The sequence below is a fragment of the Macrobrachium rosenbergii genome, chromosome 47 (assembly GCF_040412425.1).
Source record: "Macrobrachium rosenbergii isolate ZJJX-2024 chromosome 47, ASM4041242v1, whole genome shotgun sequence".
In the NCBI taxonomy this organism is placed as follows: Eukaryota; Metazoa; Arthropoda; class Malacostraca; order Decapoda; family Palaemonidae; genus Macrobrachium; species Macrobrachium rosenbergii.
In genome coordinates this window covers 31,106,326-31,128,193 of record NC_089787.1, presented here as the reverse complement: position 1 = coordinate 31,128,193, position 21,868 = coordinate 31,106,326, and the positions used below count along the sequence as shown (strand labels likewise).

The following is a 21,868-nucleotide window of genomic DNA, read 5'->3' as shown; positions in this document are numbered from 1 at the left end:
TCAGAGCTTACACTTTGAGAATATTAATACTTCCAATGTTGACAGGTATTGTTCTGGGGTCTCCGAGACTTGAAAAGGATCCACCTCCTGACGGTTGATCGGCCAAGAGTTGATGTTGAGGTCGCTGGACACATCATCCAATCGGCAGTAATCACGTCAGCGCGAAGAAATCCAAATTTCATCAACCCAGTCAAGTATATCGACTTGGTAAGTTACCGCTGGGGATGTTTGTGCAATTGGAACCTCAAGATTTCAAGCGAATATGCAGTGCATTACCACCCTAAAAAATTTTCCATTTGTTTTGGTAATTTACTAACATTTTTATCTATTTATGTATTAATTTGTCTATTCATTCTTTCCTTTCTAATAACTGGTGTCTTCTTTCTGTATAACCTGTTACCTTCTGATATTCCTTTCTAATAAACCTCTTATTCTTTGGAAGTTTGAATTCCAAGTCAGTGGCCCCTGTGAGATTGTTCATATGAATAGGGTTCATCTTCTGAATAATAATAATAATATAATAATAATAATTAATAATAATATTAATAATAATAATAATAATAATAATAATAATAATAATATTTACCCAGGTTTTCAAACGTAACTCATCAAAAACCTGTAAACGTTTTATGTGGTGGTGAAGAGGCCACAATACTTTTCACTTCTGCAATGAAGGACTCTGAAATTTTCTTCCTCCCCCTGTTTTCCCTGATTTATGTAATCTTCCGTTATTCAAACTGCTGGTGTCCATGGCTTCTCTCTGGATTACCCCGCAGGGGGCTAGTGCTGTCAGTGCACCTCACATAGTGCACTGTAGGCATTACTTAAGGGTCTGCAGCGTCCCTTCGGCCCCTAACCTCTTTCATTCCTTTTACTCTACCTCCGTTCATATTCTTTTTCTTCTGTCTGACCTTCCACCCTCTCCTAACAATTGTTTCATAGTGCAGCTGCGAGGCTTTCCTCCTGTTACACCTTTCAAACCTTCTAACTGTCAGTTTCCCTTCCAGCGCTTGACCTTTGGCCTAAATTCCGTATTGTATTCTATTCTTTCTGGATTAGGTCTCCTCTCCCTTCCATTTATGTTTCCTGTTTCCTGCATTCTTAAACCAGATAAGAATAATGTTCCATACAGGGAATGAATAACTGCACGATGCTTATTTTAGCTATTCATATTTCACTTTGGACGTGAATGAATGAGTGTAAACAGATGGAGCTGCTCAATGCATTGAGATGATTTATTTTTCCTTGTCTCTCTTTTGCACTGAACTTAGGAAGAAATGGGTTTGGGTTTTAAGGTTTTCATGCCATGTGTGTGTGCGTGTGTGTGTTTGAAAAACTAATGTAGAACCAATATTAATTTGCCGTCAATACTGATCTTTGTGTTGGATTATTAATGCAATACGGTTTTTTTTTTTTTGCCTTGCTCGAACCACAGATAAGATTCATACTCTTCATTTAGGCTGTTCCTCGTTATTTTTGTTTTAAACAATTTTAACATTTCATACTATTATGCTCTGAATTGTAACATTTAATTAGTATGAAGGGTTACCCTTGTTTGAGTATATCTTAATCAGCAAAGATGTTCTTTCAAAGTAGAGGAAAATCATCATCTCAATTCTTGTTGATTTGAGTTTGGTCTCACTTGCCAGTATTCTCTAGTACTGAATATAAACTATTTTTAAAGGTATAAATGATAAATTTCTAGTAAATATTTAGTATTTTTCTCTGTTCCACCTTCCCAGGAACTACCTGAACAAGAACTCTACTGCCCTCCAATAACAATACGTGTGGTGGACTGCCGTAGTTTCGGCAGGTTCACTCTCGTGGGTACCCACATCATCTCCAACCTCCACCGGTACATGTGGAACCCTGTCACGAAGAGAGACAGAGAGGCAGCTGCCAGAAATGCTTCGCTGCACCAGCTGCAAGGTAATAGTAAAATGTTATACATGGTAAGAATTATTTTGGAATGAAAAAGCAAATAATTTTTACTTTTGATTATTGATATATTTAGATTATTAAATGAGGGTTTCTATTTAGTGTGTGCGTTTGTGTGTGTGTGTGTGTATAAAGGTTAAAAGAGGAAAAGAAGAAGTGGTGACAAGGTTAGAGTGGCAGAAAAGTTGGATCAGTGCATTTTCAGATGGCTTAGTCATGTGGGGGGAATGGAGGACTATAAGTTAAAGAAAAGAGGCTCTTATTACAGTGTCAGGAGGAATGAGTAGAGCATGGCATAGAAACTAAAAAATAAATTGAATGAAAGAGTAGAAGTGCTTCAATATCCAGGTTGCCAGGGAATACCCGGCCGGCCAATGAAGAATTAGAGGAATTTATTTCTGGTGATAGAAATTCATTTCTCGGTATAATGTGGTTCGGATTCCACAATAAGCTGTAGGTCCCGTTGCTAGGTAACCAACTGGTTCTTAGCTACGTAAAATAAGTCTAATCCTTCGGGCCAGCCCTAGGAGAGCTGTTAATCAGCTCAGCGGTCTGGTTAAACTAAGGTATACTTAACTTTTTTGTTTTTGCTAGGGAATACATTCTTAATACAGAGGTGTATAACACAAATTTGATAAGGGGGGGTAGGGGGTTTACGTGCTGCTGATTAGCCTTCTGTGTAAGTATGGTAAGCTGTTTACTTTGAAGATGTTTTCTGCTGCAGAGGTTTATCTTTGATTTAATAGTCAAAGGCATGAATGTAATAGTGACAGCTGCCTTCATTTGTCCAGTAGAGCCAATCCTCGTCAGGAGAAACTTCTGAAACTTAAATAACAACATTTCCTTCATCTCCTTATTTTCTAATTACCCAGGTGAAGACAACGCCATGGGGAACAACAACCTTGTCCCCAACAACGTCCATGGCAGTGCGGGTTACGGTGGAGGAGGCCACTTTGGTGGTGGTGGTGGTGGTGGTGGTGGGGGACGCACGGGAAGCGTCTCCAACAAGAGGGACGAGCGAAGTCCCCTCCTGCAGAAGGACACCATCATCACCATCGATTATGTGGGTGTAGGACCGGTCGTTCCTTTGGTTGGTTTTAGTTCTCCTTATTTTGTTTTTTAATTCTTTTTCTTAACCCTTATTTGTTGTTATGCTTGTTTCTTCTATTATAGAAGATCCGATTTTTATCTTGGCCTTGAGACTGCACTGGATTTTCGTCTTATATATATTTTTCTTGGGGTGTATTTTCTCTTTTCGTAATGTTTTCGTTACTTGTCATACGAACTTTTTTTTTAAGATTTTGGCTAAAAGTCGATTTAGTAATGATTATTTGAGTTAACCTTTTACTTGTTTATATATTTAAACATATTCGTGTTTTTTTTTTTTTGGGCAAGATTTTTATTGAACGTACATAGTTTTCTCTTATAGTTTTCAATTAATACTTGAAATTTTTATATTTTAAAGGCTGTCTGGAATTGGTTTTAATTGTATCACTATAGAAAAACGTTATCCACTGATAAGTTTTCATGGACATTTTAATATTAATTCATCAAAAAACAAATTTCTCTTTCTGTGCTTTTTGATCAGGATTGATAACTTACCTGTTTTTTTTATTTTTATATTCCTTTATTGCAAAGACGAACCATCACTCTTTAAAAATAAAGAGAGATATTAAAACACGTCAAGCTATTAGCACCGGAATAGTTCTTATAAGGTTCTTCTTCAACTTCTGTTTTATTTGTGGATTAAAAAAAAAAAACTTTGACAGCAGATTCCAGAAAGCCTTGTTATTCATAACAGAGAATTTATTATTATGAACTTACTGCATTCCAATGAATCAAGGTAACATTTTTGTCTTTCAAAGATATCGTCAGTGTTACTGCCTATTAAAACATAGAAGCTGTTATTCTTTAATCTGAACTCTGCTTTAAGTGTCATTTTCCATCCTGTGAACAAGAGTTTCATATAAGCATGGAAGTAATGTGTGTGAGCATGTGTATGTACAAGGAATTGTATACACAGCTGTACAGGATATACGTATTGGCTGAATGTCATTGTATGTTTGTTGGTGTATGTTGTATGTTATGATTTCAATAAGAGATGAAACCCCGTAGGGGGTTAATGCCGTCAGTGTACCTCACGCGGTGTACTGTAGGAGCTACTTAAGGTTCTTTGCGGCGTCCCTCCGGCCCCCAGCTGCAACCCCTTTCATTCCTTTTACTATACCTCCATTCATGTTTTCGGTCTTCCACCTTACTATCCACCCTCTCCTAACAATTGTTTCAACATTATTTCCAGCGCTGGATGGCCTCGTAGGTCCCAGCGTATGGCCCTCGGCCTAAATTTTTATGTTACATTTCCAACAACAGATACAATGGTGTACTGTGTATTGTGATGAATTATGACCATAGCAGCATTCATCACCCAATAATGTGCGCATGTGTTCTGTACGAACTTTTTATATACATATTTCTACTGATTAAACTGATCATGTCGATCATTTAAAAACATGCACACTCAGCTTTATTCGCACATCTCTTATAAACAGATTGACACTAAACTCTATGTCATGTCTGGACGCCACTCTGCAAAGCATTCATCTCGTTTTCCCAAAAATAAACCTGATAAACTTCAGTGTAAAAATTATCTAAAAACAGTTAAAAAAAAACATTGAAACTTTCTGTCTTCGTGCTTTGGCTGGAAATGTGTCGTTTTTCTTCATCTTCTAAAATTTATAGATTGATAGTTTTGACTTATAATTAAAAACTCCCCCAATCTCAAATTTGCCTTAAACCCCTCTGGGATTTTATCATTTCTAAATGTATGCAATTCAATTTTATATCTATTTAAATACTGTCGAGTACTGCAAGCTACATTCGTTCCACTGCATTACATATAGTTCTTTTATACCATACTAACAGAAGCGTTTTTTGAAGCACCTTTTGAAGATGCGTTGACTTTCTCAAGTACATTATAGAATTCAGCCTCTTTCTCTTATTTTAGATACTTTAACATTGTTGACAGAATTACTTATCGAGATGTTCTCTTAGTCTGAATTTAGATTTCCCCAAGGAACAATTGGCAGAGAATACCAGCAGTTGGTCTGAACGTTCATAAATACATAAAAAAAATTACAATTGGATCTACTGACGTCGTAATGCACTTTCATCCACTTTCATGAGTACTAACACTTTCAAGAATATTTGGTATATTGGCCCCCTTTTTACGACGACGCTTTGGTGCTCTCGAGAGTCAGTGGAAAAAGTATAAGTCAGTTTATTCTACAGTAATTGCATATACGTAATAAAGTGAGATAATTTTTGCCCCTTAATTATGCGATACACAAATCATTCTTGCTACTAAATCATTAGGAAGTTAATGGCTGTAAGATTTCCCTTCATTAATTCTTGATTTTTAACAATTTTTCCAAGGAGCGCCTTCCAAATGTGTGGAAATTCATTCAGACTTGATAGGATTTCAAACTGGAAGCCTAAAATAAGCCTGTTGCTGAATTTGATCCTAATTCATTCGCATAAAAAATCGCCGGAATTTTTGTACAAGACGGACACTTATCGACACTATACATATGATTAAAACATGAAAAACTTTATATTTGTTGTACTAGTTCTGTTTATTATAATCGACCATATTGTATTTCTTTATCACTAAACAATTTGCAGTCGACAGTATTCTTTCAGGTATATTGTTGACTTAATTTGGAATACGACCTTATCGTATTTTTTTAATACTAATTAATTTTCAGTACTTTAGGGGTTATTTCACTTACATTTAACTCATTAACATATCACTTTGACAGTTATAGCCTTACTGAAATATTTAATTCTTGGTATGAAGGAATTACATGCAATAAAACCTGTTGGAGAGTGTAGAAACAGTTTTTTTTTGCTTAGGCTTTCATCAGTACCATTGTTCCTAGAGCAGTTAACTCTGAAACTCCTTTATAGAGCTACAACATTAAATCTTTTTAATGGCTCCCATATATGCCGTGCAATATTTGTCATAATCCAGTCAAATTATTAACTGAAAGAAGTTTAATTTCCTGAAAGGAACTGAAGACACAAAAACAAATCCATGTAGTAGAACATATTTTGTCTCATGCTTCGTAAGACTTGATACATAACGTTTTCTGTAGAGAGTCCTTTTTGGTTTACTGTCTGTGATTTGTGCAAAAAAACTTGTTAAAACCATTCTGAATTTGATCAGGGATCTGGCGCAGTATCGAAGCTAGTAGGGACCACGAAGAAAGAGAAGACGGAAGCGAATAAAAGAAGAAAACAAAGTTTGGAAATGGAAGAAGAAGACGAAGAAAACAGGGACTGGTGGACCAAGTACTTCGCCTCATTAGAAGCCGTGGCAGCGGTGAGTTCAAGTGTTTGTTAGGACTCGTTGTGAATTTTGATGATTGCTATTTATTCACCCATTTTCATCCATTTTGAGAGAAAGAAACTGGAGACAATTCCTTGCCATTCCAGTAATGTGAAATATAACTGGAATGGTTAAATATGATCTTTATTTATGGGTTTTGTAACAGCTCAAGTTTCTAGGTTACACGTTGTGAAAAACTGTTATTTGGGGGCGGGGGCGAAATCTGGGTTTAGGCCGATGTGAATAAAATACCTCCAAATCAAATGTGTTCTTTAGATACTGAACCAAGAGGAAAAAATTTCCAAAAAGAGCAAGTTTGCCCAGGGCCTTATTCCTTGGCCGTTGTCGTTATCGTACTACACTGTATACATTAGTTCCTATTTCAGGAGAACCATCATTATGCCATGCTTACACTGAATTCTTGTGTGTACTGCATTACATTGTACAGTGATTAAAGTAGGCATCGAAAGTTAAAAACTTGAACAGTTACAATATGGTTTTAATGTTTTGGTATGCCTTCTGTCCTTGTTTGTAATGCACATCTGTTTGCTTTTGATTTACACTGATAAAAAAAAAAGGCATGCTCTTCATTTTTTATAAATATTGAATCAGACAAAGATATATATATATATATATATATATATATATATATATATATATATATATATATATATATATATATATATATATATATATATATATTGTACATTAGGAACGTTTCCCCGAGCAGGGCCTGGCTACTGAGAACAAAAAAAGAAGACAGTGATTATTGCCACATTCATACGGAGACTGCAGAATCATGGAAGAATCTAGTGTCCATTCTTCTACCATCTATATTGACGTTTCATTGCTCCATCTTCCTGATTATCACAACCTTACTCTGATTCACATTTTCCTATTGCAAACATTTTTCAAACCCTTTTCTCCAGTCTCTGCGGTTTCTCCTCATCATTCCCAATCAGGGAGGTAATATCTGCAAACGCAAACGTCATTTTTCACCCCATTGACAACCCATCTTATATCACAACTTTGGACAGACATCTCTTGTGATTTTCATTTACGTTTGCAGTGTGTTTATTTTAGGGCAGAGTACTACATCGATTCACTTTATGGACTGGTATTATTTTTCAGCATAATATTGCTTCGCTCAAATTATTTATATCACACTAAACAGAAAACACATCAACGCCAAGAAAAAAATATATATATGTAACTGATTCATTTCTTTCTTCGACAGCAACAGCAGGAAGGTCGAGGAGAGCTTTCAGAGGGGGAGCAAAACCAGCAAGACGGGCAGCGGGAGGTTATCAACGAGAAGAAGAAACACACTTTCAAAGCGACTTCGACGGCCGCAAAGCTTGCTGCCAAGCTTAGCCCTAAGACTCAGAGGAGAAAACCCAAGCAGAATATTGCTTTAATGAAGGTATTATTAATATTATTATTATTATTATTATTATTATTATTATTATTATTATTATTATTATTATTATTATTCAGAAGATGAACCCTATTCATATGGAACAAGCCCACAGGGGCCATTGACTTGAAATTCAAGCTTCCAGAGAATATGGTGTTCATTAGGAAGAAGAGAAGTTAAAGGGAAATACAGAGAAAGAGATCTCACTCATTAAAAAGAAACAGCAAATTAATACATTAATAAATAGATAAAAATATATTAAAATTCAAGGAGAATAGCATTAGAGTAGTAATGCATTGCATCGTCGCTTGAACTTTTGAAGTTCAAATTGAGATTTTCTCCTTGAAATTTGCCTTCTTTCCTTATGTCTTACAAAATTTTACCTCTTGTAATTTTTCAGGTTATTCCTGGTGAGCTGGAGACTGAATTTAACGGGTTCCGTGAGTGGTTGCACACCTTTGATCTGTACAGAGGCAAAAAGACAGGGGATGAATTAGAAGACGAAAATCGTGTGGTTGGAAAATTCAAGGTTAGTTTTACTAGAAAAATAATGAATGTAAAAAATACTGTTACAGTAGTCTTACTGTAAAAATCAGCCGGTGCTGTATTTTCTATTTTTACTCCAATCCTAATTGAAAATTTATAATTTCTTTCCGACTTTTATTTTTATTGGTTGTTTGTACAAAGATTTAGACAAATTATATTGTATTTTACAAAAAAATTTCGGACATTTACCACATTTTATAAGTGGTTGACATTTCATTTTTATAGTGTTACTATAGATGTAGCATAATGGTATGAAAATATAGAAAATGTATATATGTGCTTGTATGATGACCGAGTATATAACCATTTTTTATGCATAATAAATAATGATTTTATTCTTTTCATAAAGCTACATGATCATCTCTCTGAGGGTCTTACACATGTGACTCATTGTTCTAGTTGAGTTCATTATGAGTGTTATTATTCTTTAATACTCTCATGATAATCAAAACCTGATATGTATAGTTATTTTTCAGGGATCTCTTAAACTTTACCGATGGCCCCTGCCAAAGGACATTGACGACACCACCATCACAGGAGGTGATCCTCAGTACGGATTTTTCCAGGTAAGACAACTGCTTCGAAATTGGAGTATTGAAAGGAATTGTTGATTTTTAAATATGGAGATGAAGCTGTAGATTAGACATTGTAAATAATGCTTCACTTTTTGTCCTGTACAACTTGTGTCTTATTTCAGTTAAAACGCACAGACAGTTCACCTTGGTAGAGCTCCAAGCGATAATATATATGCATGGTTGTTTCGTTGTCTCCTACATGATCATGATGTTAATATCGGCGTGTCAGTTCATTGCGTTCTTCACTATGCGGTTGGTGTCTCGTTTATAAATTATACAGACTGACTGATGGTAATATAATCGTTCAAGCTACATTTTATCATTTTTTTCAAGTTTTGTAAATCATTATTCTTAGCTGTATCCTTGTTCTTAAGAAGAAGAGAGTAATCTTTAGCTATCTTAGATTGTAGTCCACTAAAAGAAGATTAATTACACAGAAAAAGCGACTTATTTTTAATGGTAGTGTATGTTTTATGGCCTACCCATTTTTATTGGGGAAAAAAAGTAAATGAATATTCGCCTCACCCTCAAAATACAAGTCATGGATAGGTTTCACAAAGTGGGAGGAAATTTGAATGCATGTTAATGTAAGTGGCTAAAAGTATTGCTCGCAGTAAACAGACGTAACAGCCCATAGGCATGTTATACTGTAATGACCGTAATTTACATTGAATTCATAGTAGGTGAGTCATTACAGTTACTACTCTCCAAGAGATATATAGAGAGCTTTGGTGATTTTTGATAAATTAGTCCAATACATTTTGTGTGCATCTAAAAACACTTATTAGGTACTTTTAAAATAATGACCCAATACTCGGTTCGGGTGTAATGTTTTGTGTTACTGTATTCCAAGCCTGTGATGTCGTGTCGAGGTAGTTGTCTCTTAAAAGTTCTCCTTAATTTGTTTTTGTGTAAATTGGTTACCGAGTGTGAAAGTTTTAAATTACCGGTAGTTGTTTGTCCATCCTTATATGTTAATGTATTCTTCAGTTTCCTTTATGACCCGTGGGATTAGTTTCAGTTATTGTTCATCCATTCTTTTTCTTGACATGCTTCCCTCCCACACATTTAGGTATCGGAAGTAAACGTGATTTTTTTTCATTTTAGGCGTACATTTTATGGTTGATCTCTCTTTTCCTCGGCCGACCTTAGAAACTGTGCTCTTATTTCCAAGTTACCTCTACAGTACTACTGATAATACAGTATTTTGTTGAACAACTTGCTGATTCACTGCACAGAATTGTGAGCAGCATTTCTGAGTCTCTCTTTTCAAGAGGCAATGTTCCGAAGTGATAATTAATCTTTCAACTAAGAGTGTTGGTTATAATTTGAAGTAGTCTTGAGTGATTTCTAATTTGGCCAGTTTATGCACTCTTGTTTCATTCTGGGGCCTTGTTATCCGATACTACCCATTTAGCAGTTGCAGTATCAAGATTCTATGTTCGCTTAAGCTGTGTAATACACCGCCTCACTTCAGTGCCTTAATATATGTATTTAATTCTAATTTTTTTCACTTGCTAATTATTTGTTCATTAGTTAAACCGCGAATAAGAGAAGTGGGAGACTGGAGGTAAATTTTCAGTTAAGAAGAGTATAAGAGTAGGCGAAAGAACAGCCCACTGAAAGCACCACTAGGAATGGGGAAGGAAACAGATGTTACACTGTCAGCAGTGATAGAGTGAGTGAGGTTAAGTGTAGGAATTAAAATTAGGGGTAAGAGATGGGAAAGCGAAGCAACAACTTCACTCAAAAGGTCCTCAAAGAATAATGCATGAATCTGGTCTTGACTCGCTAGCAGCCTGGCTGATCTTAAAATGTGCACCACTCCAGTATGTGTGATCACACGCTGAAGGGGGCTCAGCTTCAAGTCCAAAAACTCTGAACTTCTTTCCAAACTTCAGGGACTTTGCCACTTCAGACGCCTCTTCCTCTTTCCAGCAACTGAAGGAATCCTTGCAAACCACAGGAATACCTTTACCAGCAGCTGAATATTACAAGGTGTCTGAACATGCGCTTCCAAACATACCGGTGTAAAACTGGATGCACTGAAAAATTTTTGGCGTACTGCTAATATCACTAATCTCCATTCTATCTTTGTTTATATATGCGGCATATTCATAGTAATATCTTCAGTTACTTATATTGTGTTTTTTTAATAATGGAAAAAATGAAAACTGACTATCGATTTGTGCATCTTTTTGGTGGTCAGCAATTAATCTTAAAAAGCCATAAAAATACAAAATTAATCAAAAATTGCAAAATCACTTTAAACATAACATACAGTAGCATAACATACAGTAATGTAAGGTACAGTAAAGGCTTCAAATTTTAAAATATTGTCTTATACATGACATCCGTCTGTAATAGTTCCAGCCTTTGGATGCATGGCGACACTTTTCTTTGCAGTGTATTCAAGCGTGCTTGCGTACATGTTATTGGTAGTATCTTTTTCGTGGTGAATTTGTGCTTTTAATGTTTGTCCCACGGCTTCAAAGAAAGCTCTCAGTGCTGGAGCTACGAAGCATCGTGCTATGCCATTGGGAAACAAAGTGGCTATGATAAGAACGCATTGAAAAGGTTGATCAGGTTGCTGCCTTAGCTTGTTCTCTTAGCTTGAGTCCCACAGTGGCATTGACAGTAATTCATTGTAAGGCACAGATTTAAACCCACGTCAAAGGAGGTGCTCCAGTGTATGAGGAATACTTTCATCATTAACAAAAGATGTTAGACCTGCAAAGAAATAGATCTTCTGTCTCTTGGGATTGAATGGCAGACTTATCAGTGTATCCCCATAAGTTAGCTACTGATTCAGAGGAAATCGTTGTCTTTGTTTGAGGACTCAAGAAAAAGTGTCCCGATGAGAGACTCAGAATTTAAGAGTAGTTTAGGATGCTTTGTAAATGCAGTGTATAAATCTGTTAAAAAGGCAGTCAAAATGTTGAAAATGTCTGACAACTCATTGTACTATTTTAGTGACGTTATCAGTTGCTTATAGGGTTTTACTAGGTTTGTCTTCTGAAAGGCTCTTTGATTTAGGTGATTTTTATTTAATTCTTGATTTTTGGACGAATTAATGACGTAAGGTGAGTATTATTAACTATTTATATATTATATATATATATATATATATATATATATATATATATATATATATATATATATATATATATATATATATATATATATATATATATATATATATATATATATATATATATCACATGCATATGAGGTCTTGTAAACAGACAAGTTTGAGAGAAATTTCATTTATAGCTCTAAAGTCAATTTGAATCAAATCTATCTTTTTCTCATTGTACAAGAAATGGAATTGTAACAGACAAGAGGCTTGAGGTGAAAAGATTACTCGAGTATTTCCCACGTTTTGTGCGTTTTGACTTGAAAATACTACTTGCTTCTGGTACGGCTTTTGGAATCTTCAATTTCCATTTAGAAATAGATCTTAAATTACAGGTAGTGTCACATTAGTACCATATTTTTCCTTTTACACTTCTATGCATTAATGTTTTGACTTTTTTTTTACTTGATTTTCAATGAACTGTTTAATGACCCGTTTTTCTGCTATCTATTCCATGCACATTCGAAGGCTGATAAGCTACTCATGGAATCACAGGTTAATGAATGCACTTGGGAAATTCATTGCATAGTTGCTGGAGAACATTGCAAGCATAGCCTTATTGATTTTTTGCATCTGTTCTGAATTTACCACTAGTAGTTTGGAGGATAAGGAATATCAATCCTTTCATAACTGTTTTGATTTCTTTTTTGATCCCTTCGCATAGTTGCATGGTTTCATTTCATTTTATTTTTGACATGATAAACTGCTGACTGAGATGTAGATGTTACCTGTTGTCGATATGGAGGAAGTGTCGAGCTTTTCAGGGGAAATTTAGCGTCTCATCTGTTATTCTCTCCAACGTCTCGAGGCAGTGTTCTGGCGTTTGAACTCTGCTGTCATGCAGCCTACTACAGGACGTGGAAGTCAATCAAAATGCCTCGTTTTCTTTTAATTGTGTCTGTGATAAGTATCTTCTTTATACAAAGAACACTTGAGAAATGAAACTTATAATGCTAATTGACAGAGTTCAGACAAGACAGACAAATTGTACTCACTGATTATCATGCTTTACATCATGTGAAATTTAGTTTTGCAAAGTTGCTAAAATAATAAATAGATATGAGCCTAAATGCTTTGGTAAATTTTTGTGAAATTACTATTGATTTATGACCTCAGCTGCTATGAGTCTTTTGTAAAATGATGTTCGTATTTGCAGTGAGATTTCGAGTTCTCAGTTCTGTCGACATTGCCTGTGAGATGTTGGAAAAACATGAAACTAAACACTAAATTTTCCTTGAAAAACATTATATTTGATACTGGGTAGTATGAACACAATAAAAAAAAAAAGGATCCAGGTATAACTGTGGCAGGGAATCTTGTTCATCTAACATTTAAGATACCAATGAAATTTTTGCATGCAGGCTGACTTGATAATAAATGGTTGTTTAGACAGGACGGTTGCTGTATATTTCGAGTAATGTTAATGTTAGAGACCCGTGCTGATTTGCGGCTTCATTTGCTCCCATACAGGAAATATGTGCAACCGTGTGATGACATCTTCAGGGTATCAAGTGTCATTTGTCTTTTGTGAACTTTGAAAGGTGGAGTTAACCATCCCCTACATTGGGCCCTCGGGATCTTTATGCCTAAATGACTTTGCATCTTATACATTCAGTAGAGTAAAACGGGAAAACCGAAGATGTTCTCGTAGAGGGTAGACAGGAAATATCAACCTAGCTTGCAGAGATGTGTGTTGCTTAATTGCCTGGATGTTCTATAAGATTTTACTGTGCTGTTGGGATTTAATAATTGTGTGTTCAGATGATTCACAGAAATCTTGACGGGAAGCCTTATATTTCCAACGGGCGTAGGGAATATTGGCAGGACGTGTTCATGCTGTGGTAATACACTAATGCCAGAATTCTTTATTACAGTCTCTGAATCTTTCTCTGTCTTACCTCTGTCCCAAATAACCCTTCGTCTTGTTTCTAGAGTTTATCTGTCAGAGCCTACTACTACTACTAACTCCTTATGCTGTTGCTTACTGGTAGAAAAAATGCAATCTACAGTATCTCATATTTTTCTGTATTTACCTACATTTAATATTTAATCTTTAAATCTCTCTTATTCTCAGGCTGCTTTACTCTTTTCTATAATTTCCTGAGTCATCTTGGATATCTCTTTTATTGCTTTTTTTTAACTTCTAAACTTTTCTCCTCATTCTAGTATTGTATGACACGAAAGAATGCATATTTAATCATATCTACTGTATTTAACTTTGCTTTTGTTTGAACACTTGAGAAGGGACAGTTACAGTGAATTATGTGCATAAGAATATCTACGAATCTTGTATGTAATTGAAGAGGCCCCGTACCTCATGATGCTATATGAATGCTGTTCAACTCAAGGCAGGTTCAGTTGTGAAGGACTAGAAAAGTATCTCCAGGTCCTGCATGTGCGCAAGAACCAGGTGCTGAGAACCACTTTTTTGTTTTTGTTTTTGTGATGCTCTTTGACTTATCAATTTGGATACTTGAAGCATTCATTCTTGCAGTTTGAAGTTGCAACAATCCATGGTTTGGAATTTTTAGTTAAATGTAATGGGAATCAGGAAACTGGTGAGATCTCTCGGGGTATTGTACAGTGTACATTATTTCCATTGTTTTTAAATATATTCTATAAATGACTTACATTTGAAAATATATTTTGCATTATAGTTATTTTCTGATAGTCGTCATAGCAGAAAAACATTGAAAAGAGTCATGTCTGAATGCAAAAGAAAGCTTTTCAACAATTTGTAGACCATCAACATGCTAAATGATTTTCAGTAGGTCACCTGGCAGCGAAGTTTGTATCGTCATGTAGAATTGAAATATAAGCTCTTGCCAGTATGATGATGAAAAAAGTGACTGAACATGATCTCATTGATACATTGGAAGTTAAGCATGCATGTTCATAAGAGGTAGTCTAAAACTGAGTTCCAATTTGCCATATAGGTGATTACCAAGAATATTTGTATTAAACAAACATAATTTATTCTGGTTTTCTTTTTCACTCATGATATTTTGTCAGAGTTAGATTTGGGCTCTAGTCCATTTGATTTCTGTAGGATAAGTATATTAAAGTTTTTATATAGACGTTGGTAAGTGCATATATATAACCACACTCTCTCTCTCTTCATGATTTTGGTATTAACTGGAGGACCTTCATTTTAGATTTGGCTCTATTTCTGATTTTGCACCGGCTGGTTCATGACCCAAGGTATGGAAAGTATATTTGAGGACCAGAGGAAATAGTTCTGTAATGTTACGGATATTCATTGCAGTAGTCTTAGTCTTACCTGTAATTTCTAGTATAATTTAGATTTATAGTGCATCTGGTTCAGAGTAAACAGTGCTGCATGAACCCCTTTCTGAAATACTTAATCCTTTCTATTTATTTTAGGGTCTTCCATCCAATGACCCGATACACGTTTTGGTGCGAGTGTATGTGGTAAGAGCCTGCGACCTTCATCCGATGGACCTGAATGGCAAGGCAGATCCTTACATTGTGATGCAGTTGGGAGGTAAAAAGGTCTCGGATAAAGAGAACTACATCTCCAAGCAACTGAATCCAGTTTTTGGAAAGTTAGTATAAGTTTCAGTCTGGTGATCACCCCTGTACTGTATGTTAGAAATTGGATATTTGAGTCTCTTTCTTCATCTGATCCCAAAACCACTGGGTAAAGTGTTATATCTAATACAGATTGTCATTCTGAACCCAGGAGAATGGAGGCATATACATAGATCATGCAGATGTATATACTGTATGAAAGTGATTACAGTTAGTTTACTAGAATTTTATTAAACGCTCCATGTCTGTTCGCATATATGATCATCACTATAAAGTATTTTTTTATTTAAATATGCCTGTTGGTCTTAATAAAAAATCTGGTCATCTTTAGTGTGCGTAAGAAAATGCACTACCAACTTAGTAGCTCGTAGAGGAATTGCATAAGTACGATCAACATTAATTCATTTAATTACAGGTGCTTTGAAGTAGAAGCAACTTTTCCACAAGACTCCATGTTGACGGTGCAAGTCCTGGATTGGGATTTGGTAGGATCTGACGACATGATTGGAGAGACGAAAATCGACCTCGAAAATAGGTTTTACTCGAGACATAGAGCCACTTGTGGTCTTGCTTCCAGATATGAAACGTTTGTATATGCTAATTTATTACTCTGATTGTTGCCTGTTTTTCAGTAGTGTTATAGAATCAGAATAAAACTCTAAGTGGATCAATTTTATCTTAAAAGTTTACAAACCAGTCTCCACAAATATTTTTCAGCTTGACTGACACAACTAAATGTCCACAGTATTGCATTATGTGAGTATTTTCATCTGTTAAATGTAATTATCTGTTTTGCTATCAATTTTTCAGAGGAGGTTACAACCAATGGCGAGATCCAATGAAACCAACTCAAATTTTAGCTCGATTATGCAAGGAGGGTCGGTTAGATGGCCCCCATTATGGACCAGGAAAGGTCCGGATAGGTACTAAAACCTTTAGTTTGCAAAGCGAAGAAGAGTACGATCCAAATCGTTGCAGAATGATGGGTAAGTACTTCATTCTGTTCATAAAAATTACAATTTGCAAGTGTAGATTTATGGACATAATGGAAAAATTATTCCCTTTGCAAATTTCTTATTAAATAAGGCCAGTTTTAAAGCATAACCTTATTTTTCAGTGAGTGAAGAGCAGTTGGCTCTAGCAGTATTACACAGATGGGAAGAGGTCCCTAGAGTTGGTTGCAGTCTAGTCCCAGAACACATAGAGACAAGGCCTCTGTTTAATGCAGATAAACCAGGCATAGAGCAGGTGAGGATGTGCCTGTCACTCTAATCAATAATGTTGCAGTGTTCATTTGCTCATCATAATGAATAGCTGTAAAATACTTGTTTATTAATTCCATAAGGGGGATCTTGTTATAATGTGCCTTGCAAGAACGCAATAGCCTGTACTGAATGTATTTTAATGTCCGTTTAGCTTTGGCAGTATTCCTCTTTGCCTTTCACTTATCTCTTGCCCCCTTCACACCTGTACAACTTCCTTCAATTTTCTCCTCTCATTTAAAAAAAAATAATTATCTAGAAATGTGACCTAAACTGGTAAAATTACCTGTTTTTTTTATTATTGTTCACTGAATAACTTCCACAGGGTAAAATTGAAATGTGGGTGGACATGTTCCCAATGGACATGCCACTGCCAGGACCGCCCCTCGATGTAACACCGAGGAAACCGAAGAGTTACGAACTTCGCGTCATCATATGGAATACTGATGATGTAGTTTTGGAAGACGATGCTTTCTTCACGGGCGAGAAAATGTCCGACATTTATGTGAAGGGGTAAGTTGGAGGCAAATTCGTTGCTAATATTTTCAGTTTTATTATTAGGTACAGTTTCAAAGCCTGCATTAAGTTATCAAGTGATTATAATTTAACTGACATATTTTCATAATAATTTTAAAATTCATTATCAATAGCTGGTTTTAAAATTTATTCACCTGCCAGCAATGCTTTTGGAAGCTTTAAATTTCTCCTTTTAAATTACATTAGAAACTGTCAAAAGGGATCACAAGTTGACCTTCTCCAAGAAACCAAAGCAAATCTTCCATTTATTAAGTTTATCCAGTACATAAACTCCCTGCTACAAGGTACTTACTAGTGCATATTAAAAACTAACACTTGCATTTAAAATTACTTAGCGTAAGTATTCTTACACAAGAATATTACATATCTCAAAAGTAAGTAAGGGTATACATACATTCCAGTTAGTGTGCATGTTATCTGCTTTGACTTGGAACTAACCTACACTGTAAGGCTAGTATTGCTGTCAAACTCTAGGATAATATGAAATGTCACACCACATTTTGAAGACTGATGCCTTTAAACAACAGTAGCTTGTCGAGTCGAACTTATATTAAAAGAATGTTTACATATTCCTTGTAACAAGTAGGCTAAATTGGCAGCTACTTTCACTCGGGTAAATTAAGTTACCTTTAAAAATTAAAAGTGACTTGTTGCTTGGAATCTGTCCTTGAAAAATTTTTCTTTGTATGTCATTGTCAACTTTAATATTGTATTTCACAAGCAAGGAAATAGTATTAAAAATTGGGAACTTGTTATGGTACCATATAAAAGTTGAGATTAAAATATAGAAAAGGTATTGTTTGATATCTGTATTTGTTGTAGTGCTAAATTATCTTATTATGGTTATGTTGTGGTGTAGGTTTCACGTAACTGGCTTTTATTTACAACGAACACTTGTATTTTTAATCATATATTCTTAGTAGTACCTACACCAGATGCTTTTATAGTAGATAAATATGTCTGTTTAGAATTTTCATAACATACTAGTTATTCCATGATAAAAAGTACAGTGGACTTCTGTCCTACATTTGGCCTACAAATACATTGGCCAAACTGTTTCGAATATATTCATAGTCCTACATTTCTGTATCATCCCAATTCCTGTTTAGGTTTGAAAACCCTTCTTCTTTCAGTTAAATTACTGGAATATAAGTAAGCATGAAGATTTTAATAGATTTTGAAATGCGTGATTATAAGAAATATTATGTGAAATTGCACAAGATAAGGCATAGTCAGTGTTTATCAACACCAACCCGTAAGATTTCTTTAGAATTCATAAATACTACCTACTTCCAAAGGAATGGATAGATAATAAATATTGTATTTGATTAAAATTCATGAAGGCTGCAAATACAGTCCAATGAATCAAACATAAGGTTTCGCCGAATTCTACTTTGAAGATTAATTTGCATTTATGTCAGTTACTTTGTTGCATTTATTTTAACAACATTATTTTCCATTATTTCATAACCTACAACAAACGATACACTACAGTAGTTGGACACTACATAATATGTTGAAGTGTAAGGGGAATTTTTTAACAAAGCTTCTCACAACAATTGTTGGCAATTTGAAAGAAAGCAGAGTATTATAGTTTGTGAGGTTTTATCAACAGAGTCCAATGCAGTACAAAAGTTTTCAGTAAATACTATAGTAGTACATTTACTTTGCGGTTTACCACAAGCTACGAGGCAGTCTTCACTTTCATATAGGCTAATTGTAAAATTATTGCATTTCTTAAAGCAGTACTGTATATTGAAAAAAATATATACTTTCATTTATTTCTTTAAGGAGTGGCATGTGCTGTTTAATACTTCTCAGTTAACAACATAGACTATGAGAACTAAGGCTTCTGCTATTATTTATTTTTTCATCTTAATACTTTTTGCTAATGCTGCATACTTTACCGTGTGGTCTCGATTGTTCTGCATTCAAGTTATTTCATACTAGTAGCTCTTGTTACTGTAAGTTTGTAAATCTTGAATATACCCAGCTTCCGTTCTTCTTATTTTCACATTCACAAAACTCAACAAACACTCTTCACTTCACCCTAACTAAAAGTTTCTCTCATCCAGGTCAATCAGTGGAAGTATAAGAAATGAAAAGGGTTTCTGGAGGTTGGTTCTCTAGTGTGTTTTGAATTATGCAGCAACTCACCTGTTAAGACCTGTATATTATTACACCAGCACGGTGTTCTGTTACCCTTTATATTAGTCATGTACAGAATAATTAAATCCTGCTGTGTATCAGTACTAACTAAAGCAGATGTGAAAGGTCTTTTTGGCGTCTGAAGGATGAATTTGTTTCAAATGCATTTTAACAAGGTTGCCATATGGTCATACGAATGAAATTTTCGACACTTACGCACCAGCTAAAGCAATTTGATTAAAGGTCTTGCAACTAGAAAAACTTTAAGTTCAAATGTTCATATTATATTCTAATGAAATAAGTGGTTATGTAACTTAGGCAAAGTGGCATTTGTCCTTTTTATCTTGTATATTGCTGAGGGAGGAATATTTAAATGGTTACATGGCCCATGAGAAATTGTGTTCAAAAGTACGCACACAAAAGTGAAAAATCATTGGTTCTTTCTTTAATACAACAGTGGAAGTAAATTACGATGAACTTTGTGTAGTGCAGACAACTGTCAGTGTTTGATTTCATCACTCTACAAAAGCTAAAGTGAAAAAAAAACTAATAAAAAAATTTAGTGCTTGTATAGGAGTAACATATCTGAATACAGTACTGCTGTAATTATTCCAGTAACTGATATCTGTTGAGTTTGCTAAAATAACTTATGCTTGCATATACAGTATTTGCATATTAAGATGCTAGTTTCCATAACTAATCCAATTGTTTTGCTTGGTGCTCAACCTGCATGTATTTGCAGTGCCAATGTAAAGTAAAATTGCATTAGTATTAGTTAAAGCAAGGTGTTATTTGTGTGGCATATAGTTCACCCTTAACTCTGCATAAGAAAATTAGCAAATCTGAATAATGTAATTATTAAACGTTAGTTTAATCAGTGACTTCATGCATAAACTAAAAGATATGTATGTATCAGTAGCTCCTTTGGATCTGTACATAATCAAATAAATAATAATAATGTACACTTACATACTGGGAGAGAGGAAATGGTGAGGAAAAGTTTGTTAGATAATGAGTACATGGAAGAGCAAGTTAATGGGTGAAATGGCGAGATGATAAATGGCTGGAGGTATATTTAGCCACTGTATTTGCTTAAAAGTGAAAGTTAAGATTGTCATAGGTACAAATTGGAGTTGAAGGGGTGAAAATGTGGTTGATATAATTCATGCTGACTGATTTTGATGAAAAGGCAGTGAGAGGAGCATGAATGAGGGTAAGTGGAAACCAAGAAGATGGAGCAACGGTATGGAGTAAAAGAATGGAAGATGTTGATTTGTAAAGGTACTCCAGAGTGATAAAGAAAAGCGGTACAATTGCAGAGGAACTGAGTCACAGAGTAAGTGAAGCAAAGAACTTGACAAAGGGATTGTTGAGCCATCTCTCCTTTCTGAAGTGAATTTTGAATGTTAATTTCTAATGAAAATAGAGAATGAACTGTTGACATAAATTTTATATATATAGTACACTGTATACAGGACTAACAAAAACTGGAAGGGTGAGAATAGTGGAGAGATACAGTTGTACAAGTTGTTATAGAGAAAGGATGAAACAAGTGTTTTTTATGCTGATTCATTCATGTGGAAAGAGTGGAGGATGATTTGTTGTTCAAAAGTGTATGACTTGGAAGTGTAAGGAGTAAAGGAAGACCTAAAAAGGATTGGATAGATGGAGAGAAAAAGATATTGGAAAGGAATGACTTAATATAAAAGAAGCATGTGTGTGGATGCTTGATAGAGGTGAATGACATGTGTATTTAATTTAATGAAATAAGTTTCATAACTTTAGGTACCCAGTTGCAATTATATTTTTATATTAATTATACATAAAACAGATTGTGGCACAGTTCTTTCCAGATATTTAATTTTTGTTATGGGATCAGTGTCCCTCAGAAATCAGAGACTATTACTGTGCTAATCAGTCATTGACTTGTCATTGGTGCACAAAGTACAGGCTTTGTTTCCTTGGTAATAGGATACTTTTGTAGCCTTTAGTAAGGTCCAAACACACAGTCCAGCAGGATGTTTGTTAAAAGGAATATAGTTGTGGAGGGTTTGATCAATCATTCCTTTTTTTTTTCTTACAGTGACTAAGACTCATTTCAGTTTTCATGGCATAATATCTTCCTGAGAGCTCATACTTTCCTTATCATCAGGTGTGATCTGAGTGACTTGCACCCTTAAAACTTTTTCTACATTATTCATATAGGCCTCTACATACCAGCATTTAGTGTAGGGAGAACCAATGACAATGAACATAAAACTGTACAATTATTTTATGCGACTTTCCTAATTTCAGCCAGCATTAAAGAATAAAGTATGTACAGTACTACACAAATGCACAAAACTGTGAAAATCAGGAAGAATACTTATT

At 34.9% G+C, this 21,868-nt stretch overlaps 1 protein-coding gene across 11 annotated transcripts in view; it reads left to right on the top strand.

Annotated features, from left to right (window-relative positions):
- LOC136830731 (otoferlin-like) overlaps window positions 1-21,868 on the top strand; it is a 722,463-nt gene that overhangs the window by 691,480 nt on the left and 9,115 nt on the right. For 3 of the 11 annotated variants that reach the window (XM_067090537.1, XM_067090533.1, XM_067090540.1), the window contains 12 exons: window positions 46-207; window positions 1,743-1,929; window positions 2,811-3,001; window positions 6,164-6,319; window positions 7,563-7,748; window positions 8,143-8,271; window positions 8,765-8,854; window positions 15,384-15,565; window positions 15,967-16,137; window positions 16,362-16,537; window positions 16,669-16,799; window positions 17,139-17,326. In XM_067090537.1, coding sequence (XP_066946638.1) covers window positions 46-207; window positions 1,743-1,929; window positions 2,811-3,001; window positions 6,164-6,319; window positions 7,563-7,748; window positions 8,143-8,271; window positions 8,765-8,854; window positions 15,384-15,565; window positions 15,967-16,137; window positions 16,362-16,537; window positions 16,669-16,799; window positions 17,139-17,326 — 1,949 coding nt within the window. Of the gene's footprint in view, window positions 1-45; window positions 208-1,742; window positions 1,930-2,810; window positions 3,029-6,163; window positions 6,320-7,562; window positions 7,749-8,142; window positions 8,272-8,764; window positions 8,855-15,383; window positions 15,566-15,966; window positions 16,138-16,361; window positions 16,538-16,668; window positions 16,800-17,138; window positions 17,327-21,868 lie in introns of all 11 variants that reach the window. The other 8 variants (XM_067090535.1, XM_067090532.1, XM_067090539.1 and 5 more) reach the window with 4 other exon arrangements.